We start from the raw sequence: 25,762 nt of genomic DNA on the forward strand, positions 1-25,762 counted from the left end.
TGGGACCAGCAGTGTTCTACACAGCTCGACACTGAGTCAGCTTTTGTTTGTCCTTTAGATGAACTATTTGGATGAGAATGTGGAAGGCACATTAGTAGGTTTGTGGATGACAAAAATTGGTAGCACAGTGGACAGTGAAGGAGGCTACCTAAAGACTGCAAAGAGATCTTAATCAATTGGGCCAATGAGCTAAGGAGTGGCAGATGGAGTTTCATTTGGATAAATGCAAGGTATTGCATTTTAGTCAAACAAACAAGGGCAGGACTTATACAATTAATGGTCGGGCCCGAGGTAGTGCTGTAAAACAGAGAGACCTGGGGGTTCCCATTCATAATTCCTTGAAATTTGTGTCACAGGTAGACAGGGGGTGGTTAAGAAGGCATTTAGCACACTTGCCTTCATTGCTCAGACCCTTCAATTTTGGAGTTGAGAAATCAGATTGAGGTTGCACAGGATGTGGTGCGGCTCCTTGTGGAGTACTGTGTCCAGTTCTGAATGCCCTGCTACAGGGAGGATATTATTAAATTGGAGAGGGTTCAGTATAAGTTTACCAGGATTATGCCAAGACTGGAGGGTTTGAGTTATAACAATAGGTTGGATTGGCTGGGACTTCATTCACTGGAGCATAGGAGATTTATAAAATCACGAGGGGCATGGATAGGGTGAATAGCAAGAGTCCATTCCCTAGCGTGGGCAAGTTCAAAACCATAGGGCAGATCTTTAAGGTGAAAGATTGAAAGGGGACGTGAAGAGCAATTCTTTTTAAACAGAGGTTCATGTGTGGAATGAACTGTCAGAGGACGTGGTGGATGTAGATACAGTAACAACAATTAAAAGACATTTGAATAAGTGCATGAATAGGAAGGGGCAAGATATGGGCCAAAAGCAGGCAAGTGGGACGAGTTTAGTTTGGGAACTTGGTCAGCATGGACTAGTTGGACCGAAGGGTCTGCTTCCATGTTGTATGACTCTATGATGAAACCTGCACGGACATGTCCAATTGCAGTTAGATATACCCTGCAGACCATTATTAAAGCTAGATTTCTATTCAAATGACCACGATATCTAGCAGTTCGAGGAGGCAAGTGTTGGACCATCTACGACAGGCACTTTCTCTTCCAAAAAGGGCATTCAGAAAGCTTGTTCTAATCAATCCAGGTACTTACTCCATCCACTTCTTACAAGGCTCCGTGAAAGACGTCACATTTGAATAGAATCCATTTTTGCAATCCTCGCAAATTGTTTCCTGAAATTTTCGGTCACCTGGGCCAGGGGTGGGAGAGAATGACACCGTTACAAATTCGCCAGCAACCCATCACTACAGCTAACTTGCTGCTTGCTAGCTGAAGGGTTTCAAATGGAGCCTTGGAGTGCAAAGAGCAACGAGCGTCAGAAATGTAGAAGGTCCCAACAATCCATAGAATCAAAGAAACTTATTGCACAACAAAAGAGCATTCAACTCAATCCACCTATTGTAGCTCATTGGAACAGTTAGTTCCTGCTCTGTCCCATCACCCTGCAAGTATTTTATTTCCTTTTCAAGTCTGTAGCCAATTTCCTTTCGAAAGTTCCAACTGCACATACTTCCATCGCTCTTTTCCGGGATATAGCAATTCAACATGGAACTACTCAGCTCAATCCTGCTTACTTAGCCACGCATCCTATAACTGTGTCCTGGAGTTAGTGACTCTCCTGTCAATGAAAACAGCTTCTCCTGGCCTAAATTACCGATACTGAAAATAATTTATTCAAGAAAAAAAAATTCACCCAAAGTCTGATATTGATCAAAAAAAGGGATCAAGCTTTCTCATTTTATGTCAGAGGGTTTCTGATTTGTAAAAATAATCAGTTACACATTGACTGTAGTGAGTGGATGCACCAGGTAAAGCAGGCCTGGCCTGTACTGTTCCAGTGACAGCAAAGTGAAGGCTGGTATTAATGGCTTGGGAGAGAGAGGCAAGGAGGGGGTTAGGTGGGGGAGGGGGAGAGTGGTGTTGGATGGAGAGGCGGCAGGTGGAGACAGTTACAATTCCCAATCAAGAAAGGACGAACTGTGATGCTCCCCACCACTGAATAGCGTACCATAACCCAGGCTTACACTTCTGCCGCCTGGGGAGCTGTCTCACAAGAGGCATCGCCCTTAAGTACGCAGGAGGAAGAAATCCAAATGGATGGCATTGCCTTATATTCTAAGCCTCAATAACAGCATGAACAAACCTCCTTTTGGATCCCAATTCCACACCCAGTTAGATGGAAACATCCTGGGATTTGACTGTGAAGATTTCCTCCCTAAGGTTGTGATGTGATTGAGCTGTGAAGTGTGTTACCCGAGAGCCGATGAGCTCCGACTTTAATTGACACATTCCCTGGGCCGCACTGGCTGAAAGCGCCTCATTGCTGCCTCTGTTCATGGCGCTCAATAACTGAGGCTGAAGCCTAAGGTGCAGTAGGACTCGCTTCTGTTCAATACCTTGCTCAGCGACAGGTTTACAATATAACTGCAAGCATCGGGAATATCCCATTCTCTGCCACATTAAGGTCAACACGCCAGGAAGTAAAACTGAAGCCTGGTACTGCATGGATTGATCAGATGTGCTCTTTCCACACAGTATGACTCCCCATCAGTAACTGCCCTGATGGTGCAAGTTGAATTGCTTCATAATAGCTCCCCAATTCCAAAAGGCCTTCAGCAGAACTGAAAGCCATTTCATCCGTGCTCCAACACTGGCATACTGGCATCTCACCTGGAATTGTGACTCCTTCACCAGGATGACATGCAGTATCAGAGTGACAGATCTCACAGTCTTTATTAGGACAATGCATCCCCTGTTTACATAGACACTCCACATCGCTCAGCTGGTCACCAGTTTTCACAATTTCAAAACCTCCTAAAAAAAAAGAAAAGTGCAGACATTAGTTCTTCAGCACGGAACATCTAACTAGATCCATTCATCATTCCCTCTCACTTCACCATCAGACAACAATCGTTTACCATTTGAACATTTAAAACTGTGCCTGTGCTGCTGTACCAGGGCAGAGAGTGAGGAAGAGGTGGACATTGTGTCACCATTGTACACCAGCAGTAAATTCCCACACTGACCAAACTGTCCTCCCACATTTACCTCTTTGTGTGTCATAGAGTCATGGAGCACAGAAACAGACCCTTCAGTCCAACCAATCCATGCTGACCATAATCTCAAACTAAACTAGTCCCACATGCCTGCACTTGGCCAATATCCCTCCAAACCCTTCCCATTCATGCACTTATCCAAATGTCTTTTAAATGTTGTAACTGTATCCACATTCACACTTGCTCTGGCAGTTCGTTCCACACACCAACCGCTCGCTGTAAAAATTACTGCTCCTCATGTCTTTTTTAAAATCTTTCCCCTCTCAGCTTAAAAATATGACCCCTAGTCTTGAAATGCCGCACCCTAGAAAAAGATACTTTATCTATATGATTCATGACTTTATAAACCTTAATAAAGTCACCTCTCAACTTCCTACACAGCAGCAAAAGATGTCCCAGCCTATCCATGCTCTCCTTATAGCTCAAACCTCCATTTCTAGCAACATTCTGGTAAATCTCTTCTGAACGCTCTCTCTGAACATCTTTTACCTTTTCAGTCCTTAGTTCTAATCTGTGTTTGTATGTTGCATTTATTTCAGCAACTAATACACTCACGTAAACCTGATTCAAGTAAACTCTTTTAAAACATAAATATATTCAAATTGGGAAAGGTATCCATGGGGCAAGGGATCCTTTGCATGAAGTTAACCTTGTTGAAACCAGTAGACAGTGGGGTTGAATAAAGAAAGGGAGGGCGTTCCTCCCTCCTCACCCAGATTCGAATTGGGGCCCCTCACTGAGTGACCAGTCATAGCGTTCCTCCATTATTCACATAGTTCAGAAAAAGCTTTCTTTGCGGGACTATTTGCCTTTTAACCCATCCATTAGGGTGGATCAACTGATTTCAAAAATGGCAACTGCCTGTCGCAACAAAACCAAAGCAAAATGTGCATCATAAGACAAACTATGGTCAAGACCCACAATCCACCACTCTGTACTGTTGCACTTTGGGAAATTCTTCAAAGTTGTTAAAAACTTCTCTTCAAACTTTAACCCTTGGTACAGTAAAACTAGTTCAGAGCCCATTTTGGACAGAGCTCATCCTTAGACTTAGTTGAGTTCCAAGTGTCATTATTTCATTTTCGCATCCTTCTTTGAAAACTGCCCCAGTTTATTGATTGCATTTTTTTGATACTCAGATGCCAGCAAGAATATCCTTGTCTGCAGCTCGGAAAGTTGAGGATTTTAACGCGTCCCTGTTGTCTGGCTAGTGTGAGGGTCATGCATATCCAGGGAACGTCCATTCCCAGTTTGTTTTGCTAGCTGTCTGGTGTAATGGTAGAAAGGAGGAGGAAATAAAGATTTACATTGAGACCAGAACCAACAAAAAGCACCAGGAGGCTAAGGTGGGAAAGGCCAACATTACAGAGGCGGAAGTAAACAGTCTTGGTGTAAAAGCTAAGTTACAAAAAGGTCAGAGAGTTCTCGATTCAGTTCCTGCTTTTTGCTCAATTTACGGATCTTGTTCGGGGGCTAACAAAGGTTTCTATTCATCATAGTTTCATGGGCTCTGCTGGGTATGAACAAAGAAAATGATAACTGGTAATTACAGAATAGTTTATATATAGCCGCAAAACATTCCATGGTGGTTTATAGTGAGCATAGCACTCTTAAAATATTCCTGAAGAAGGGCTCATGCCCGAAACATCGATTCTCCTGTTCCTTGGATGCTGCCTGACCTGCTGCGCTTTTCCAGCAACACATTTTCAGCTCTGATCTCCAGCATCTGCAGTCCTCACTTTCTCCTAATGTAGGCATCACACAAGCCAATTTGCAAACATCAAGCTCCCACAAACAAGAAAGGGATAAACATCATCTGTTTGGCTGTGAAATAAAGGTTGACCAGGGCCTTGGGCGAACACAGCTCCAATGAGGAAATGCTCAGTCGGACAGGTGGACTGCAGCAAAAACGAAAGCGGGGACAGAGTTAACTCTCCAGAGTGGGGCAGATCTCCAACTCAACTTCAAACATTGAACCTGAGAAAAGGCTTCCAGACATCACAGAGCTCCATGTCACCTCTTACAAGAAACCCACATTTGCCCTCAGAAATGGACTTGAAACAAATTAAGTTAAACGTGTAGTGCTGGAAAAGCATAGCCGGTCAGGCAGCATCCAAGGAGCAGGAGAGTCAACATTTCGGGCATAAGCTCTTCATCAGGAACATTGTCTCCTGCTCCTCGGATGCTGATTGACCTGCCGTACTTTTTCAGCATCACACCTTTTGACTCTGATCTCCAGTATCTACACTCCTCACTTTCTCCTTGAAACAAACTGAGTCCACTTTCATACAAGTTGTGTGGGTCAGTGCTCCCCCTCCCCCTCCACCCCTCAGAGAGACCGATGTGCTGTCAGTCCCCCATTCTCCATGTGAAAGGGGTAAGTGAGAGCACAGGCTGGTGGGGATTTCCACCTGCAGCCATTTGAATGTTGAAACAAAACTCCCAGTCGCTGTGGATGGAACATCATTCCGCATAAAGGCTGACTGGAAGGTGATGAGTGATGCACTATGACTGGAGATCTGATGACACAATGGTCTCAAATCCCCTGCATCTACTGACTACCTGTTCCACTCTGAGCTGACAGAGTGCATTTTCTTCCTCTACATCAAAACGTGAATCCACAAAATAGAGTGGAACAAGAATGCAATTAGGGTTTCTGTTGACTACAGGAAAGATCGAGGCTTATTATCACTCAAGCTCTAATGGGATTATTTCTTCAGCCCATCAGTTACAAGCATGGAGAACTGGTAGGAGCTGGTTCCTGCTGCAAGCCTTTGAAGAACAGTGCGTTAGGGTATCTATGTCTCTCATACGGTGAGTTCACATGTGTCCAGTGTTTAATCACTTGTACGGCGCAAACCAATGGCAATCATTGTTAAAATTTCCCTATTCACCTTGCTGAAACAGCAGGTCACTATGAAGATGTAACATTGCTCCCTGTGGCCAAAGCTGACAACTCAATTACTTCAGGTTCAAGGCTAGGGCTTTCACTTAGCAAACCCCTCCATCCCAATGCAATATCAGAAATTCCCACCCGATACATTTCACGCTGGGGAGAGGGGTAGGGTCAAAGTTCAACATACTGTGATTCCACAGGTAAATCAACTCCCAACAAAAGGATCACAGGCTGGGAGCGCCACACTGGCGGAGGGTCGGTACTGAGGGAGTGCTGCACTGATAGATTGTCAGTACAGAAGGAGAGCTGCACTGTCAGAGGGTCAGTACGGAAGGAGTGCTGCACCACTGTCAGAGGGTCAGTATGGAAGGAGAGCTACACCACTGTCAGAGGGTCAGTACGGAAGGAGTGCTGCACCACTGTCAGAGGGTCAGTACAGAAGGAGTGCTGCACTGTCAGAGGGTCAGTACGGAAGGAGTGCTGCACCACTGTCAGAGGGTCAGTACGGAAGGAGTGCTGCACCACTGTCAGAGGGTCAGTACGGAAGGAGTGCTGCACCACTGTCAGAGGGTCAGTACGGAAGGAGTGCTGCACCACTGTCAGAGGGTCAGTACGGAAGGAGTGCTGCACTGTCAAAGGGTCAGTACAGAAGGAGTGCTGCACTGTCAGAGGGTCAGTACTGAGAGAGGGTCAGTACAGAGAGAGTGCTGCACTGTCAGAGGTTCAGTACAGAGGGAGTGCTGCATTGTCAGAGGGTCAGTACTGAGGGAGTGCTGCACTGTCAGAATTCTGGAACAGAGGGAGTGCTGCACTGTCAAAGGGTCAGTACAGAGGGAGTGCTGCACTGTCAGAGGGTCAGTATTGAGGGAGCGCTGCACTGTCAGAGGGTCAGTATTGAGGGAGCGCTGCACTGTCAGAGGGTGAGTACCAAGGGAGAGCTGCACTGTCAGAGAGTCAGTACTGAGGGAGTGCTACACTGTCAGAGAGTCAGTACAGAGGGAGTGCTACACTGTCATAGGGTCAGTACTGAGGGAGTGCTACACTGTCAGAGGGTCAGTACTGAGGAAGTGCTGCACTGTCAGAGGGTCAGTACTGAGGGAGTTCTGCACTGTCAGAGTCAGTACAGAGGGAGCGCTCCACTGTCAGAGGGTCTGTATAGAAAGAGAGCTGCACTGTCAGAGGGTCTGTACAGAGGGAGTGCTGCACTGTCAGAGGGTCTAGAACATAGAACATAGAAAAATACAGCGCAGTACAGGCCCTTTGGCCCTCGATGTTGCGCCGATCCAAGCCCACCTAACCTACACTAGCCCACTATCCTCCATATGCCTATCCAATGACCGTTTAAATGCCCATAAAGAGGGAGAGTCCACCACTGCTACTGGCAGGGCATTCCATGAACTCACGACTCGCTGAGTAAAGAATCTACCCCTAACATCTGTCCTATACCTACCACCCCTTAATTTAAAGCTATGCCCCCTCGTAATAGCTGACTCCATACGTGGAAAAAGGTTCTCATGGTCAACCCTATCTAAACCCCTGATCATCTTGTACACCTCTATCAAGTCACCCCTAAACCTTCTTTTCTCCAAATAAAACAGCCCCAAGTGCCTCAGCCTTTCCTCATACGATCTTTCTACCATACCAGGCAACATCCTGGTAAACCTCCTCTGCACCCATTCCAGTGCCTCCACATCCTTCCTATAGTATGGCGACCAAAACTGCACACAATACTCCAGATGCGGCCGCACCAGAGTCTTATACAACTGCAACATGACCTCAGGATCCGGAACTCAATTCCTCTACCAATAAAAGCCAGTACGCCATATGCCTTAATTACCGCACTATTTACCTGGGTGGCAACTTTCAGAGATCTGTGTACATGGACACCAAGATCCCTCTGCTCATCCACACTACCAAGTATCTGACCACTAGCCCAGTACCCCATCTTTTTGTTACTCTTACCAAAGTGAATCACCTCACACTTACCTACATTGAACTCCATTTGCCACCTTTCTGCCCAGTTCTGCAACTTATCTATATCCTGCTGTAACCTGCCACATCCTTCCTCACTGTCAACAACTCCACCAACTTTCGTATCATCCGCAAACTTGCTCATCCAACCTTCTAGCCCCTCCTCCAGGTCATTTATAAAAATGACAAACAGCAATGGTCCCAAAACAGATCCTTGCGGAACACCGCTAGTGACGGCACTCCAAGATGAACCTTTACCATCAACTACTACCCTCTGTCTTCTTCCAGCCAGCCAATTCCTAATCCCCCCAAACCTCCAACTCACCCTCAATGCCATACCTCCATATTTTTTGCAGTAGCCTACCATGGGGAACCTTATCAAACGCCTTACTAAAATCCATATACACCACATCTACCGCTTTACCCTCGTCTACCTCCTTAGTCACCTTCTCAAAGAATTCAGTAAGGTTTGTGAGGCACGACCTGCCCTTCACAAAACCATGCTGACTATCCTTGATCACATTATTCCTATCCAGATGTTCATAAATCCTATCCCTTACAATTCTCTCTAAGACTTTGCCCACAACAGAAGTGAGACTCACCGGCCTATAGTTACTAGGGTTATCCCTACTCCCCTTCTTGAACAAGGGAACCACATTTGCTATCCTCCAGTCTTCTGGCACTATTCCTGTAGACAACGAGGACATAAAAATCAAGGCCTATGGCTCTGCAATCTCCTCCTTTGCTTCCCAGAGAATCCTAGGATAAATGCTATCAGGCCCAGGGGACTTATCTATTTTCACCCTTTCCAGAATTTCCAACACCCCTTCCCTACATACCTCAAAGCCGTCCATTCTAATTAATTGTGACTCAATATTCACATCGGCAACAATGTCCTGTTCCTGAGTGAATACTGACGAAAAGTATTCATTCAGTGTCTCCCCAATCTCTTCAGCCTCCACACGCAACTTCCCACTACTATCCTTGACTGGACCTATTCCTACCCTAGTCATTCTTTTATTCCTGACATACCTATAGAAAGTCTTAGGGTTTTGCCTAATCCTACCAACTAAGGACTTTTCATTTCCCCTCCTTGCTGCTCTTAGTTCTCTCTTCAGATCCTTCCTGGCTACCTTATAACTCTCAATCGCCCCAATTGAACCTTCACGCCTCATCTTTACATAGGCCACCCTCTTCCATTTAACAAGGGATTCCAATTCCTTATTAAACCACGGCTCCCTCACACGACCCTTTCCTCCCTGCCTGACAGGTACATACTTATCAAGGACACTCAATAGTTGCTCCTTGAACAAGCTCCACATATCAATTGTGCCCATGCCTTCAAGCCTACTTTTCCAAGCCACGCATCCTAAGTCGTGCCTCACCACAACATAATTTCCCTGCCCCCAGCTATAACTCTTGCCCTGCAGTGCACACTTATCCCTCTCCATCACTAGAGAGAGAGAGCTGCACTGTCAGAGGGTCTGTACAGAGAGAGAGCTGCACTGTCAGAGGGTCTGTATAGAGGGAGAGCTGCGCTGTCAGAGGGTCTGTATAGAGGGAGAGCTGCGCTGTCAGAGGGTCTGTATAGAGGGAGTGCTGCACTGTCTTCTGTCATTAATGCATTGCTATTTGTGGCATTTCATTTGGAACTGCAGTAGTCAATTTCAACATGACAGTAGTGGCTCCTTTCCAAAAGTACTCCAGTAAAGGGTTGACATAAGGTCACAACAGTAACTATAAAATTGCAATTCTCTCTGCATTACCGTTACACCCTCCCAAATTCAGGGATATTGATTCACCCTCCTGCTTATGCTGACAATCCCCTTCCCTCATTTGTCTCGAGCGAACCCATTGTTTTCCGGTCAGCTGCTGCCATGCCAATGGCCGGATGGGCAATTCCAGTGACAGAAACTCTCCTGGCAAACACATGGCATGCAAAAGGCAGTGCTGAGAAGGTAAAGGGGAGGACTGGGCAGCAGGGAGACGGTGAAGGGCAGGAAGTGAGGGGAGGGGAGATGGTGGGGAGCTGGAAGTTGCAAGTGATGGGGGGATGCAAGTTGGGGTTCAGGAGCAATATTAAAGTGCAGAATGCAGAGTGGCACTGAAGGAAAGGGGGATAGTGATGTAAAGAAGAAAGCCAATTGATGAGGAGCATTGTAAGAGGAATGTTTTGAGTGTTGGAGGCGGGAGTGACATGGAACTGCATGGAGGGAAGGGCTGATAAGTAACACGGTGGGCCAGCAGAGCTGGGAATCAATGAGGAATGCAGCTGGGAGTGGAGGTAAGGAATGGTATTGGGAATCAGATCAGTTTCAGTTCCAAAGAAGTGGCATTTCAGACATGAACTCTCAACTGTTTCTCTTTCCTCAGACCCGCTCCAGCACTTCCTGCTTTATCCCAGGTCTCCAGCATCACCGGAACTTTGCTCCATTACCAATATTTTTACTTTATTTTATCTTTTGTCATCAGTGTAGAATTATCTCGCATGAGGCCCTCTACTTCCTGGAGAAAGCAAGAAATAGCAGCCCACATTGGTCTGACCTGAGGCGAGGCGAATTGAAGAGTTGAGCGATTGTGTTTGAGTCTTGTGCTCCGTGAGCATCTTCACCCAGCTCACCACATGTGACAAAACACATTGACTAAGAACCAACACCAACCCAGCACTCAAGGTCAAAAGCACATCCACACTCCCACTTTAATCTGAGGTTGATATACCACATCCTGTAACAGTCACTTTTAGAAGGAACAGTCAAATTACTCAGAGTCATCGCAGTGATTCTAATAGTCAGCAATTTCCTCACTCACCACATGACTTTCCATTGGTAACCTTCCTCTCCCACAGATACTGCCTGAGAACCAATAATGGTCGCTGGCTTTTACCTAGCGTCTTTCACAACCTCATGATGTCCTCGAGGGGAACTCTACAGCTAACAAAGTGCTTTCGAGGTCCTACCATGGCTGTAATGCTGGAAGTGAGGTGACCAATTTCTGCACAGTGAGATCCCACAAAACAGCAACGTGATCATGACCAGGTCATCTGTTCTACTGATGTCACGTGTCGAGGTAAATACTGACCAGGTGGCTGCTGAAACATAGAAAATATGAGCAGGAGTAGGCCATTTATCCCTTTCAGCCTGCTCCACCATTCAATAGGATCGTGACTGATCATCCAAGTCAGTCCCCTGTTCCTGCTTTCTCCCCACAACCTTTGATCCATTAAGGCCTACACCTAACCCCTTCTTGAAGACATTCATTTGGCATTAACCGCTTTCTATGGAAGACAATTCCACAGGCTCACCACATTCTGGATGAAGAAACTTCTCCTCATTTCAACCCAAACTAGCCTACCACATGTCCTTAGACTGTGAAACTGGTTCTGGGTGAGAACTCTCTTTCTCTTTGGTGAAACATGAGATTTATTACATAGACTTGGGGAAACAGGATAGGCCTCAGTTTATAGTATTCAATCTAAAAGTCAGCTCTGCAGCAATCCCTGTACTATGCGGAGTTGGCAGTCTGGATTTCATGTCCACATCTCTGGAGTGGGACTTGTACGCAGTTTTCTGATCAAACTACTATCCACTGAATGACAACTCATATCTGCCCGGGCGGCCAGACAGGAGGAGTTTAGGGGAAGCTAAACTTAAACGGATAACTAAAGCTGAGGAATTGCTGAATTGATATAAGGGTGGGAAACAGGGGGAAAACCAATGACAAGTTTATTTGAGAAAAATAAAAGTACCTGTTGAATCGCAAACTGTGTGTGACTGACAATGATCTTCCATAGTCCAGGCAGGTTGGTAGAAGCCATGCTGGCAAGGTCTACAACTGGAGTATTCGCTTAAATTACACTTCGCCACCAAGAACGAACCTGCAAAATATAAAGGTACCCATCAAATGGGAGACATTCACCTTGTTTGATAAGGATTATGGCTTTGGAAGAAGTCAAGAACTTTCATTTAGAGAATGAATTATTTTGTTTCCCTCAGAAACAATTCACAACTCTTCACATGATGAATAACTCTGAAACGGCTGTCACTGTGAGATAGGGCAGAAGTGACAGCCATTTTGTATTTGACGTCATCATCTCCCAAACTGGGGATGGCTAATTAGGCTGGTGATGTCTGCTTCACAGCAGAATGGCACATTCTGCTTTGACTGCTGCTGTATGTGAGCAGAACAAGACAAGTGGAAGAAAGAGAGGACTTCAAATGCTGGAGATCAGAGTCAAAAAGTGTGGCGCTGGAAATGCCCAGCCAGTCAGGCAGCATCAGAGGAGCAGAAGAGTTGATGTTTCAAGCATAATGCCTTCATCAAGTGTCACTTTAACATCTCACCAAAAAGGTTAACAATTGAGCACTCCCCTCTACCTGGTCTGTAATATCCATTTTGGAGTTTGGCTCAATCCCATAACTCTGTTTTTATATAACAATAGTAACCTTTGTGAATAAAAAAAATCTGTCTCTCTTATTAAGGATCTCTGCTTCTTTGCTGATTGCTATTTTAGTTTTGTTTCTCCCCCATCTCTCCTTTTTCTCACTATCAATTTTTCCCTCATTGTTCCTGCATGGGTTTCTTTCCCAAACTCAAGCAGAAAGAATGGAGGAGAACTCAATCTGGGCAAATACTGAGCATCTACGGCCTGACATTCCCTCCACCCAGGATCGTTCCTCTAGGCACTCACTGCCATACCTGAAGGACTGGAGGCCTGTGACCATCAGTGTGCCGCAAGGATCGATGCTGCTTTTCGTCATTTTTATAAATGTTAATGTGAATATAGGAGGTACGGTTAGTAAGTTTGCAGATGACACCAAAATTGGTAGTGTTGTGGACAGCAAAAAAAGGTTACCTCAGAGTACAATGGACCTTGATGAGATGAGCCAATGGGCCAAGGAGTGACAGGTGGAGTTTAATTTAGATAAATGCGAGATGCTGCATTTTGGAACTGCAAATCAGGGCAGGGCTTAATGGTAAGGTCCTGGGGCGTGTTGCCAAACAAAGAGACCTTGGAGTCCAGGTTCATAGTTCCTTGAAGGTGGATTCGCAGGTTGACAGGATATGGAGGAAGGCTTCTGGTACACTTGCCTTTTTTGCTCAGTGCATTAAGTATACGAGTTGGAAGGTCATATTGCAGCTATAAAGGACATTGGTTAGGTCAATTTTGGAATACTACATTCAGTTCTGGTCTCCCTGCTATAAACATGATGTTGTGAAATTTGAAACGGTGCAGAAAAGATTAACAAGGATGTTGCCAGGGTTGGAAGGTTTGAGCTACAAGGAGAGACTGAATGGGTTGGGCCTATTCAGCCTATTTTCCTTAGAATGTCAGGAGCTAAGGGGTGACCTTATAGAGGTGTATAAAATCATGAGGGGCACAGAAAGGGTAAATATTCAAAGTCTTTTCCACAGGGTATGGGGAGTCCAAAACTAGAGGGCATAGGTTTTGGGTGAGGGGGGGGGGGGGGGAAGATTTAAAAGGGACATAAGGGGCAATGTTTTCATATGTATGGTATGAAGTGCCCAGGCTGACAGATATAAACAGAAGTCAGGCTCACTGAAGCTCAGTTTCTAAGGGTGGCACAGTGGTTAGCACTGCTGCCTCACAGCGCCAGAGACCCAGGTTCAATTCCTGCATCGGGCAACTGTCTGTGTGAAGTTTGCACATTCTCCCCGTGTCTGCGTGGGTTTCCTCCGGGTGCTCCGGTTTCCTCCCACAGTCCAAAGATGTGCAGGCTAGGTGAATTGACTGTGCTAAATTGCCCATTTTGTTAGGGGAACGGGTCTAGGTGGGTTGCTCTTTGGAGGATCGGTGTGGACTTGTTGGGCCAAAGGGCCTGTTTCCACACTGTAAGTAATCTAAGTGTCAGAGATTCCGTTCTCTCAGAGCTGGTTCTGAGGAAGCCAGACCAGTTTCATAGTAATAGAAGGAGTAGGCCATTTGGCCCATCGAGCCTATTCCACCATTCATTAAGATCATGGCTGATCTATCCATCGTTTCAGTTCCTCTTACCTCCAACATCCCCATAACCCTTAATTCCCCAACCATGCAAAACCCATGCAACTTGTCTTGGATATATTTAATGAAACTGCCTCTATTGCTTCCTTGGGCAGAGAATTTCATAGATTCACTGGTCTCTTAAAAACAACAGTTCCTCCTCATCTCTGTCCTAAATCTACTCCCCCTAATCTTGAGGCCATGGTTCCAAGTCCTCGCCTCACCCACCAGTGGAAACAACTTGCTTGCCTCTATCTTATCTATCCCTTTCATAATTTTATATGTTTCTATATTTTTCCTTCTCGATCTTCTAAATTCTAGAGAAAACAGTCTCAGGCAACTCAACCTTTCCTCACAGGGTAGCCCCTTCATTTCCAGAATTAATCTGGTGAACCTCCTCTGCACCATCTCCAAAGCCAGAATATCCTTCCTCAAGCAAGGAGACCAGAACTGCACACAATACTCCAGGTGCGGCCTCACCAACACCTTGTACAATTGCAGCAGAACCTCCCCGGTCTTAAATCCAATCCCTCTGGCAATGAAAGCCAATATTCTATTTGTCTTCCTGATTACCTGTTGCACCTGCAAATCAACTTTTAGCAATTCATGTACGAGCACTCCTAAGTCCCTCTGCCACAACAGCATGCTGCAGTCTTTCACCATTTAAATAATACTCTGACCTATTATTTTGACTTCCAAAGTGGATAACCTCACATTTACCAATATTGTACTCCATCTGCCAGACCCTTGCCCACTCATTTAACTTATTTAAATCTCTCTGCAGACCCTCCACATCCTCTGCACAGTTTGCCTTTCCACTCAATTTAGTGTTATCAGTAAACTTGGATACATTACACTCTGTCTTCTCTTGCAAATCATTTATATATATCATGAACATTTGCGGGCCCAACTCTGACCCCTGCTCCACCCTGCTCAACACTGACCTCCAACCAGAGAAACACCCATTTATCCCAATTCTCTGCTTTCCATTGGTAACCAGTCCTCTATCCATGCCAGTACATTCCGTGCAACTCTAGGCATTCTTATCTTATGGATGAGTCTTTTATGTGGCACCTTATCAAAAGCCTTCTGGAAATCCAAGTATACAACGTCCAACTGTACCTCTCCATCCGCCATGCTTGTTACATCCTCCAAGGACTCCAGTAAGTTTGTCAAACACAACATTCCCTTCCTGAATCCATGCTGCGTCTGCCTGATGCGATACCTTTCCACCCAGATGTCTTACTATTTCTTCTTTAATGATAGCCTCCAGCACCTTCCTGACCACAGATGTTAAGCTAACTGTCCTATAGTCACCTGCCTTTTGACTACACCCTTTTCAAACAACAACGTGACATTCACTGTCTCCCTGTCCACCAGGACCTGCTTGGAGTCCAGTGAATTTTGGAAAGTTACCTCTAACACATCTACCATAACTTCTGCCATTTCTTTCAGCATCCTGGGATGCACTCCGTCAGGACCAAGGGACCTATCTACCTTTACACCCTCAGGTTTGCTCAATACTACCCCTTCAGTGATAACAACTGAATTGAGGTCTTCACCTCCCATCGTATCCTTAAAATCATTCTTTGGCAAGCTAGACACATCTTCCACTGTGAAGACTGACACAAAATAGTTATTCAAGGCCTCAGCCATTTCAACATTACCCAATAGTAAATCCCCTTTCTCATCCCGCAAGGGACCTACATCCACTTTAGCCACCATTTTCCATTTTATATATTTATAAAAACTTTTTCAAACAGTTTTCATATTCTATGCTAGTTTGCATTCATAATCTATCATTCCTTTCGTTATTGTTTGCTTCATGAGTCTTTGTTGCTTTTTAAAGTTTTCCCAATCTGCCTGTTTCCTATTACTCTTGGCTACTTTGTAAGCCTGAGCTTTTAAATGGATGCCTTCCTTTATTTCCTTGGTTATCCAAGGCTGGCTCTTCCCTACCTTTGCTATCCTTGTTTTTGACCGGAATATATTTTCCTTGAGCACTGTGAAAACTCTCTTTGCAAGTCCTCCACTGTTCCACCATATAACTGGTGTTCCCAGTCTAATTTAGCCAACTCCTTCCTCGTCTCATTACAGTCTCCCTTGTGTCAATTAACATGCACGTGTAAATAAAGGGGCATTTGGTGATGGGATAGCAGCCTCTGTGGAGTCATTTCACTCGAGATCCAACATTAATTGTGTAAATCCTTCCCTTATTAGAGTCCCCAAAATACATCAACTCACAATGAATTCCATCTGCAATTGCTCTGTGCAGTGCACCAGCTGATCAATATCAGACTAATCTGAGACGATACCCCTCACTACCAACAACATCACCAATTTTCATGTCATTTGCAAACTTACTAATTATACCTTCTAAATTCATAGAGTCATAGAGATGTACAGCATGGAAACAGAGCCTTCGGTCCAACCTGTCCATGCCGACCAAACATCCCAACCCAATCTCGTCCCACCTGCCAGCACCCAGCCCATATTCCTCCAAATCCTTCCTATTCATATACTCATCCAAATGCCTCTTAAATGTTGCAATTGTTCCAGTCTCCACCACATCCTCTGGCAGCCCATTCCATACACGTACCACCTTCTGCGTGAAAAAGTTGCCCCTTAGGTCTCTTTTATATTTTTCCCCTCTCACCCTAAACCTATGCCCTCTAGTTCTGGACTCCTCAACCTCAGGGAAAAGACTTTGTATATTTATCCTATTCATGCCCCTCATAATTTTGTAAACCTCTATAAAGTCACCCCTCAGCCTCCAACGCTCCAGGGAAAACAGCCCCAGCCTGTTCAGCCTCTCTCGGTAGCTCAAATCCTCCAACCCTGGCAACATCCTTGTAAATCTTTTCTGAACCCTTTCAAGTTTCACAACATCTTTCCAATAGGAAGGAGACCAGAATTGCACGCAACATTCCAACAGCGGCCTAACTAATGTCCTATACAGCCACAACATGACCTCCCAACCCCTGTACTCAATACTCTGACCAATAAAGGAAATGCCTTCTTCATTATCCTATCTACCTGCGACTCCACTTTAAAGGAGCTATGAACCCGCACTCCAAGGTCCCTTTGTTCAGCAACACTCCCCAGGACCTTACCATTAAGTGTATTAGTCCTGCTAAGATTTGCTTTCCCAAAATGCAGCACCTAGCACATATCCAAGTTATTAATGTAAATAACAAACAGCAAAGATCCTACCACTGACCCCTGTGGTACATTGCTGTTCACAGGCTTCCAATTAAAAAAACAACTCTCCACCATCACCTATTTGGTAGCCAATTTTGGATACAGTTTGCCAACTTGTTTTGGATCTCTTGGGCTTTTAGCTTTTGTAGTAGCCTTCCATGTGGGACCTTGCCAAAGGTCTGAAGTCCATGTAAACCACATCAACTACCCTACACTCATCAATACATTTAGTCAACTTTACAAAAAACTCAATTAAATTAGTCAGACAGGCTTTCCCTCTAACATATCCACACTGACAACCACTGAACAATCCTTACCTTTCCAAGTATGGATTAATCCTGTCGTTCAGAATTATTTCCAATAATTTCCCTATCTCGGACGTCAGACTAAGGGGTCCATAATTCCCTGGTCTGTGCCCTTCTTGAACAAAGGAACCATATGAGATATCTTCCAATCATCTGGCACATTACCTATGGCCAGTGAGGTATTAAATATCTCTGTCCAGGCCCCAACAATCTCAGCGCATTACCTCCCAAAGCAGCCTGGGATACATCTCATCAGGCCCTGGGGATTTAAACAATCCTAGGCTGCTAAAACATTTAATACCTCCATCTTATAACCTTAACACGCTCTTAGAACCTCACAAGCCCAAGTGAAATCTCCAGCTACAATGTTTTTGCCTTGCTGAGTACAAATGGGAAATATTCATCTAAGAACTCATCTGGCTCCATCCATAGGTTGACCCTCTGGTCTCCAATAGGTCCCACTCTTCCCTGGTTATCCTCTTACCCTAATACATTTATAAAAAGCCTTGGGTTTTTCCGCCACCAGACAATGATATTTCATGGCCCCTGTCTGCCCGCCCAATTTCCCTTTAAAGCAAACACCTTCCCCACCCCCCACCCCCACCCCTCCCCAACACTCTCTATACCTTGAAGTACGTCCTCTGTTTTAATGTGCTGCACCTGACAATCGCTTCCTTCTTTTTCTTTATTAAACTCTCAATATCCCTTGACATCCCAGGTTCCCTGGGCTTGCTGCCTTTGCTCCTCACTAGAGGAGCACGTTGGCCCTGAATTCTCACAATACTACTTTTAAAGGTCTCCCACTTTTCAAATGTAGACTTATCTGCAAATAGCTGCTCTCAGTCTGTGTTTGCCAGATCCTGTGCTAATGATATTGAAATTGACCTACTCCCAGTTTAGACACTTAACTATGAAACTTATGGTCACTGTCCCCAAAATGCTTTCCTATTAAAACGTCTTGACCGTCTTCATTGTGGCAGATTAGGTCTAGCACTGCCCCATCTCTATTAGAACTATCTGTGTTCTGGTTCAAAAAACAATCCTGGATACACTTCAAAAACATTCCACTGTCTAAACCTTTGATACTAAGATGATCCCAGTTAATGTTGGGATTACAACTATCACCCTGTTTCTCATACACCTTTCTGGTGATCTGCTCCTCTCTGTCCCATGACTGTTGGGAATCCTGTAGTATAATCCCAGCAATTTTTTTATTTCTAAGCTCCACCCAGATGGCCTCATTTGAGCACCGCTCCCCCTACCCCCTAGGATGTCCTCCCTCATTGCTGCAGTGATGATTTTCTTTATCAATAATGGAATACCCCCATCTCTCTTACGTCAAACCGGTCATGCCTGAAACCTCTATACCCTGGAATGTTAAGGTGCCAGTCCTGTCCCTCCTTCAACAATGTCTCAGGAACTGCATCAATATCATATTCCCATAATGCTCGTTGATCTAAATTCACCCATCTCACCAGTCAAACTCATTGCATTCAAATAGATACAACTGAGCTTTGGGGACCTTTCACGTGTTTCTCCCTGCCCATGTGTTCCCCACCTACTGCATGGTCCTGGCATTCCTTCAACATCTGATTGGACCTTGCTCCCACCTCTGTCCCCCAACCCCCCTGCCAAATTAGTTTAAAACCTCCTCAATAGCATGAGCAAACCTCCCTTTCTAAATTCCTTGTCTGTAAATGCATTGTGGCACGAGGCCGGACGCATTGAGAAGACTTTTAAAGAAGCTTTTGAGATTACTCATTTCTTAAAAAAGCAATAGTGTACAAAAGCGAGCAAGATATCATAAACATCTATAAAACAGCCAGCTGAAGAATTGTTTCCAACACTGGGCATTGTGCTGTAGGGAGGATGTCAGCCCATCAATCATGGGGAGAGACTGTAACAGAGAAGCTTACAAAAAGATTTGATAGAGGTGTTCAAAATCACACATGGTTTTGAATGAGCAATTGCTTCCAGTGTCAGTGGGTACATAACTAGAGACTACAGATTTAATGTCAGTGATCAAAGAATCAATGGTGGCAAAAGGAAACATTTTTATAAATGAGTTTTTGAATTAGATTACCTACAGTGTGGAAACAGGCCCTTCGGCCCAACAAGTCCACATCGACCCGCCGAAGCGTAACCCACCCAGACCCATTCTCCTACATTTACCCCTTACCTAACACTACGGGCAATTTAGCGTGGCCAATTCACCTAACCTGCACATTTTTGGATTGTGGGAGGAAACCGGAGCACCCGGAGGAAACCCACGCAGTCACGGGGAGAATGTGCAAACTCCACACAGTCAGTCGCCTGAGGCGGGAATGAGTTGTGGCTGGGATTGCAGTGACTGAGAGAGGCAGAAAGGCATTGAACAAAAAAAACAGGTCTTTGTGTAAAACCAAGCAGTAGATTAGGGTAAACCGAATATCCACCAGAGACACAGTGAACCAAATGGCCACTTTGTACACACTATCATTTTATAATTTAGTGAACATTCAGCTCATAATGTAACGATTGAACTGGCTCCAGTGAATACACATCTAAGAAAACACTTGTGTCGGTGTCTAAAACCAGGTTGGTTTAAATCAAAGATGATTCAAGGATTTGATTGGGTAATTAGATTGAAATTATTTTCAAGAAAGAGGTGGCACAATCGTGAAGCTGGAGGTAAGCCATTCTGCATTGGTAACAGGATGTTCCTCAGCAGCAAGAGTATAGTGAAAATATGGAACTTGTTTCCACCGAGAGAGGAAAGAAGAGTGAGAGAAAAGAGAGCGAGAAAGGAGAGGAGAGGAAAAAAGAGAAGAGAGAAGAAGGAAAGAGAAAAGAGAAGCGAAGACAGAAGCGAGGAGAGGAGAGAAGAGGCACGAGACAGAGAGAGAGGGACAGGGACAGAGAGAGAGGGACAGAGGGACAGGGACAGAGAGAGAGAGAGGGACAGAGGGACAGGGACAGAGAGAGAGAGAGGGACAGAGGGACAGGGACAGAGAGAGAGAGAGGGACAGAGGGACAGAGACAGAGAGAGAGACAGAGGGACAGAGGGACAGAGGGACAGAGACAGAGAGAGAGACAGAGGGACAGAGAGGGACAGAGAGAGACAGAGGGACAGAGGGACAGAGGGACAGAGGGACAGAGGGACAGAGGGACAGAGGGACAGAGGGACAGAGGGACAGAGGGACAGAGGGACAGAGGGACAGAGAGAGAGGGACAGAGAGAGAGGGACAGAGAGAGAGGGACAGAGAGAGAGGGACAGAGAGAGAGGGACAGAGAGAGAGGGACAGAGAGAGAGGGACAGAGAGAGAGGGACAGGGAGAGGGACAGGGAGAGGGACAGGGAGAGGGACAGGGAGAGGGACAGGGAGAGGGACAGGGACAGAGACAGGGACAGAGAGACAGGGACAGAGAGACAGGGACAGAGAGACAGGGACAGAGAGACAGGGACAGAGAGACAGGGACAGAGAGACAGGGACAGAGAGAGAGACAGGGACAGAGAGAGAGACAGGGACAGAGAGAGAGACAGGGACAGAGAGAGGGACAGGGACAGAGAGAGGGACAGGGACAGAGAGAGGGACAGGGACAGAGAGAGGGACAGGGAGACACAGAGAGAGAGAGACACAGAGAGAGAGAGAGAGAGAGAGAGAGAGAGAGAGAGAGAGAGACACAGAGAGAGAGAGAGAGAGACACAGAGAGAGAGAGAGACAGAGAGAGAGAGAGACAGAGAGAGAGAGAGACAGAGAGAGAGAGAGACAGAGAGAGAGAGAGACAGAGAGAGAGAGAGACAGAGAGAGAGAGACAGAGAGAGACAGAGACAGAGAGAGACAGAGAGAGAGAGAGAGACAGAGAGAGAGACAGAGAGAGAGACAGAGAGAGAGACAGAGAGAGAGACAGAGAGAGAGACAGAGAGAGAGACAGAGAGAGAGACAGAGAGAGAGAGAGAGAGAGAGAGAGAGAGAGAGACAGAGAGACAGAGAGAGAGACAGAGAGAGAGAGAGAGAGAGAGAGAGAGAGAGAGAGAGAGAGAGAGAGACAGAGAGAGAGACAGAGAGAGAGAGACAGAGAGAGAGAGACAGAGAGAGAGAGACAGAGAGAGAGACAGAGAGAGAGACAGAGAGAGAGACAGAGAGAGAGAGAGAGAGAGAGAGAGAGAGAGAGAGAATGACCAGAGATAGTTACTAACATCAAAAGGAGTGAAAGAGAGAACTATGTGCTTTTGAAACACCACGAGAGAGAACAGACACAGCATTTTCATAAAGACAAGAGCAGACTTCTGTGAGAAAGTGGCAGAAGATTAAAAAAAAGTGGCAGAGAGTCCCATCAACCTGATTCCACCTGTCAGTGACAAAGTGTAATGTCACAGATAAACGAGTGACTGGTAAATATTTTGTGCATGTCTCTTTTCATTGGGCAAGTAGCGTACATCAGGAGATATTATTGCAGCTGAGCAGTACAATTGAGAAATTCAATTTTAAATTATTTATCATTCAGTTTGGTTCATGACACATAACAGAAGTAGCTGGGCAGGCGAATGTTGGAGTTGGCAGATCCACATTGACCAAATCTGCAGCAAGCGTTAGCTGCTCAAGAAACTTCAGTTCGGAGTTGTTAAGGTGGAAGCCAAGTTACACTGTGAGGTATCAGAGAGGTGGGAGAGGTAGCAAGACTTTGCCTCAGAGGGTAGTCACACCCTTTATGTTAATTACATCAAATCTAGTGCATGGGTAGGGACAGGAGAGTGTGACTGCAAGTGAGACAGGTATCCATAGATGTGAGGTTAGGAGAATTGGCCAGACTATAATTGCCCATAGTGTTCATGGATGTGTAGGTTAGGGGCATTAGTTAGGAGTAAAATGTAGAGTAACGAGGAATGGGTTTGGGTGGGATACTCTTCGGAGGGTCAATGTGGACTTGTTGGGCTGAAGGGCCTGTTTCAACACTGTAGGGATTCTATGACTCTGTAGGGATTCTATGAGCATGCAGAATTCAGCTTTGGAGGGTGTGAACTGCCAAGAGGAAGAATGAACTGACCAAAGCAATATGGTCCAGAGTGCATTGAAATGGGGGGATAAATGATAAATGAGAAATGTAGCAGTAATTGGGAATATCACGATTTGGGGATTAGATACTTCTCTGCAGCAAAGACAGAGAGATCTGATGCTATGTTGCTAACCTGGAACCAAGGTCAAAAAAACTCCTTTGGGCTAGAGAGAAACTTGTCATGAGAGGGGAAGGATCCAGTTGTTGGGATCCATGTAGACATCAATGGCAAAGGTAGGGTTGGAAAATCCTGAGGGATTACAAACAGCTCGAAGCTAAATTTGAAAGCAGAACCACAAAGGTAATGATCTCTGGATTACTACCTGAATCACATGTAAGTTGACAGACAGTAAGTAAGATTAGAGAGATTAATGCTTGCCTCAAAGATTCAGGTGGGAGAATGTATTCCAACTCATGAGGCACTGACACCAGAACAGGAGAAGGAGAGAGATGTTCCATTAGGGCAGCCATGTTGAGGCCAGCATTCTTGGGAATCACATAACTAGGGATATGGATAGGGCTTTTAACTAATTATTGGGTGGAGGCGGTGGTGGTCATGGTGGTGGGGGGGGAGGGGTGAGGGTGGGGGGTGGAGGGTTCAATTGAAGGAAAGATTTTAAAAATAAATGAGAGAGAGTAGAGATGCGAGTTAGTCAAGAAGTAAACGATAACCAAAGGGTGACAAGAAAGCGTAGAAAATGTATGTTACTGATTGCAGCTGAAATCAGAGCCAGAGAAAGTATTAATAGTAAAGAGTTAAAGTTTAGGGCTCTTTATCTGAATGCACTCACTATTTGTAACAAGATAAATGAGTTTATAGCACAAATATAAATAAGTAAAAAATGATTTGATAGCTATTACGGACAGGTGGTTGCAAGGTGACCAGGACTGGGAATTTAATACTGCATCCCTGGAATGACAGGACTGATGTATGAGGAGGCTAGACTGTTTAGGACTATATTCACCAGAGGTTAGAAGAACATGAGGATTATTTTATAGAAACTTATAATGTTCTAACAGGCCAAGACAGGTAAACTCAGGAAGGAGAGTTCCAGAACTACGGCCACAGTTGAAGAAAATAGAATAGGCCATTTGGGGCTTGGATGAGGAGAAATTTCTTCACCAGAGAGTGATGAGCCTATGAAATTCCTGGCCGCAGAAGGCAGTTCAAGATGTTATTACACACCTCTGGATGGGAGTTGAACCAGGAACCCACTGATGCTTATATTTTCTCCATTACAGACATCAGGCTAAACACCCTCTGATTCCCTGTTTTCTTTTTACCTTTTCATTTAAAGAGTGGTGCTACATTAGTTACCCTCCAATCCATACAAACTGTTCCAGAGTCTACAGAATCTTGAAAGATGACCCTAGAAATATTTCTAGGGCCACTTCCTTAATATTCTGGAATGCAGATTATCAGATCCTGGGGATTTTTCAGTATTTGATCCCATCAATTTCCCAACACCATTTTCCAACTAATATTGGTTTCCTTCAGTTCCTAGCTATCACTTAGACACTGTCTTCCCCAATGTTTTGGGATGTTATTTGGGTCCATTGTGAAGACAGAATACATTTACTGGTCTGTCATCTCTTTGTTCTCTATTACAACTTGTACTATTTCTAAACATAAGACACTTGTGAAGAGAAAAAGACGAATGAACACATTTCTACAGAATTATTTTTACAAATCAGTTTGTATGTTCCGTACTGTATTTTTCCTCACTTAATCAATCCCTTTGTCCTCCATTGCGGAGATCTAAACTGCTTCGTTGGGAGCCTGTGGAATTTCTCTGTCACAAGTGGTGCCTCAGGCTAAAATAGCAAATGCTTTCAAGAGGGAGTTAGCTATAGTTCTTAGGGCTAAAAGGATCAAAGGGTATGGGGAGAAAATGGCAACAGGGGATTGCGTTAGATGATCAGCCAAGATCATATTGAAGGGTGGAGCAGGCAGGAAGAAACAAGTACTCCTATTTAGTATGTTTTACACAACCAAACAGAATCGACATGGTTTTATGAAAGGGAAGTCACGTCTGATAAAATGTTCAGCATTCTTTAATGATATTTGAAGAAGTCAAGTTGATAAAGGTTCATTGGCAGGCGTAATGCAGAGGGCATTCAATAAGGCAGCACATTAAAGGTTATTGCACAAGATAAGAGCTCATAGTATTGGAGGTAAAGTACTGGCATAAATCGAGGATTGGTTAACGTGGAATTCAGACAGTCGGATCCAATGATTTTTTTTTCAGGTTGGAAAGACGCAAGTCCTACTGCCTCAATTGTTTACCATCTACCTTGAGATATCTTGACATTCAGGGATATGGGACAAGCGCAGCAAAATGGGATTATATCGATTAACTAACAATACAAAAATATCCCTGTGGATATAAGGAATCCGAATGGATATTTACATGGATTTGATAAGGGAGCAATAATGTGGCAGTTGGAATTTATTGTAGGTAATTGTGAGGTCATGCACTTTGGTAAGAAGAATCAAAAGGAAAGCTATCATTTAAATGGACAGAGACGCCAAAAAATTGTAACACAGAGGGATCTGGGCGGTCTTGTGCATGAAACACAAAAGGTTAGCATACAGAAGAAGAAAGTAATTGAGACAGCAGATGAAATTTCTGCTTTTATTGCAAGGGATTGGAATTTAGAAACAAGGAAGTGCTGTCACAACTCCACAGGGTGTTGGCAAGATTGTACCTGAGTGTATCTTTTACAGTTTTACTCCCCTTACTGAAGAAAGGATATACTAGTATTAAAAAAAAAATTAGATTCAATAGGCCAATCACTGGGATGAAAGGGTTGCCTATTCAATACAGTTTTTATTCATTACAGTTTAGAATAATAAAGGGTGATCTTATCAAAATATATAGGATTCTGAAGGAGTTTGACAGGGTAGATGCTGAGAAAATATTTCCACTAGTTATATAGACCTTGGTAATGCCACACCTTGACTACAGTATGCACTTTTGGCTCTCCTAGTCAGAGGAAGGACATGCTTTTTATTCAGGGAGTCCAGCAAAAAATCACCAGATTGATTCCAGGGATGGCAGGACTGGCATATGAAGAAAGACTGGATCAACTAGGCTTGTATTCACTGGAATTTAGAAAAATGAGGGGGGGATGTCACAGAAACAAAATCCTGATGAGATTGGTCAGGCTAGATATGGGAAGAATGTTCCCAATGTTGGAGAAGTCCAGAACTAGGGGCAACAG

The 25,762-nt window shown here is 44.7% G+C and overlaps 1 protein-coding gene across 1 annotated transcript in view; it reads right to left on the minus strand.

Moving 5' to 3' along the window:
- The window catches only part of LOC122560005 (tumor necrosis factor receptor superfamily member 5-like), a 70,195-nt gene that overhangs the window by 18,678 nt on the left and 25,755 nt on the right, over positions 1 to 25,762 (minus strand). The window contains exons 3-5 of the mRNA XM_043710156.2: positions 11,743 to 11,871; positions 2,745 to 2,888; positions 1,167 to 1,263 (exon numbers count right to left, since the gene is read on the minus strand). Coding sequence (XP_043566091.2) covers positions 1,167 to 1,263; positions 2,745 to 2,888; positions 11,743 to 11,871 — 370 coding nt within the window. The remainder of the gene's footprint in view (positions 1 to 1,166; positions 1,264 to 2,744; positions 2,889 to 11,742; positions 11,872 to 25,762) is intronic.

This window comes from Chiloscyllium plagiosum, unplaced genomic scaffold (genome assembly GCF_037043375.1).
Source record: "Chiloscyllium plagiosum isolate Xiang-an unplaced genomic scaffold, Cpla_swu_hap1 HiC_scaffold_15, whole genome shotgun sequence".
Classification (NCBI taxonomy): Eukaryota; Metazoa; Chordata; class Chondrichthyes; order Orectolobiformes; family Hemiscylliidae; genus Chiloscyllium; species Chiloscyllium plagiosum.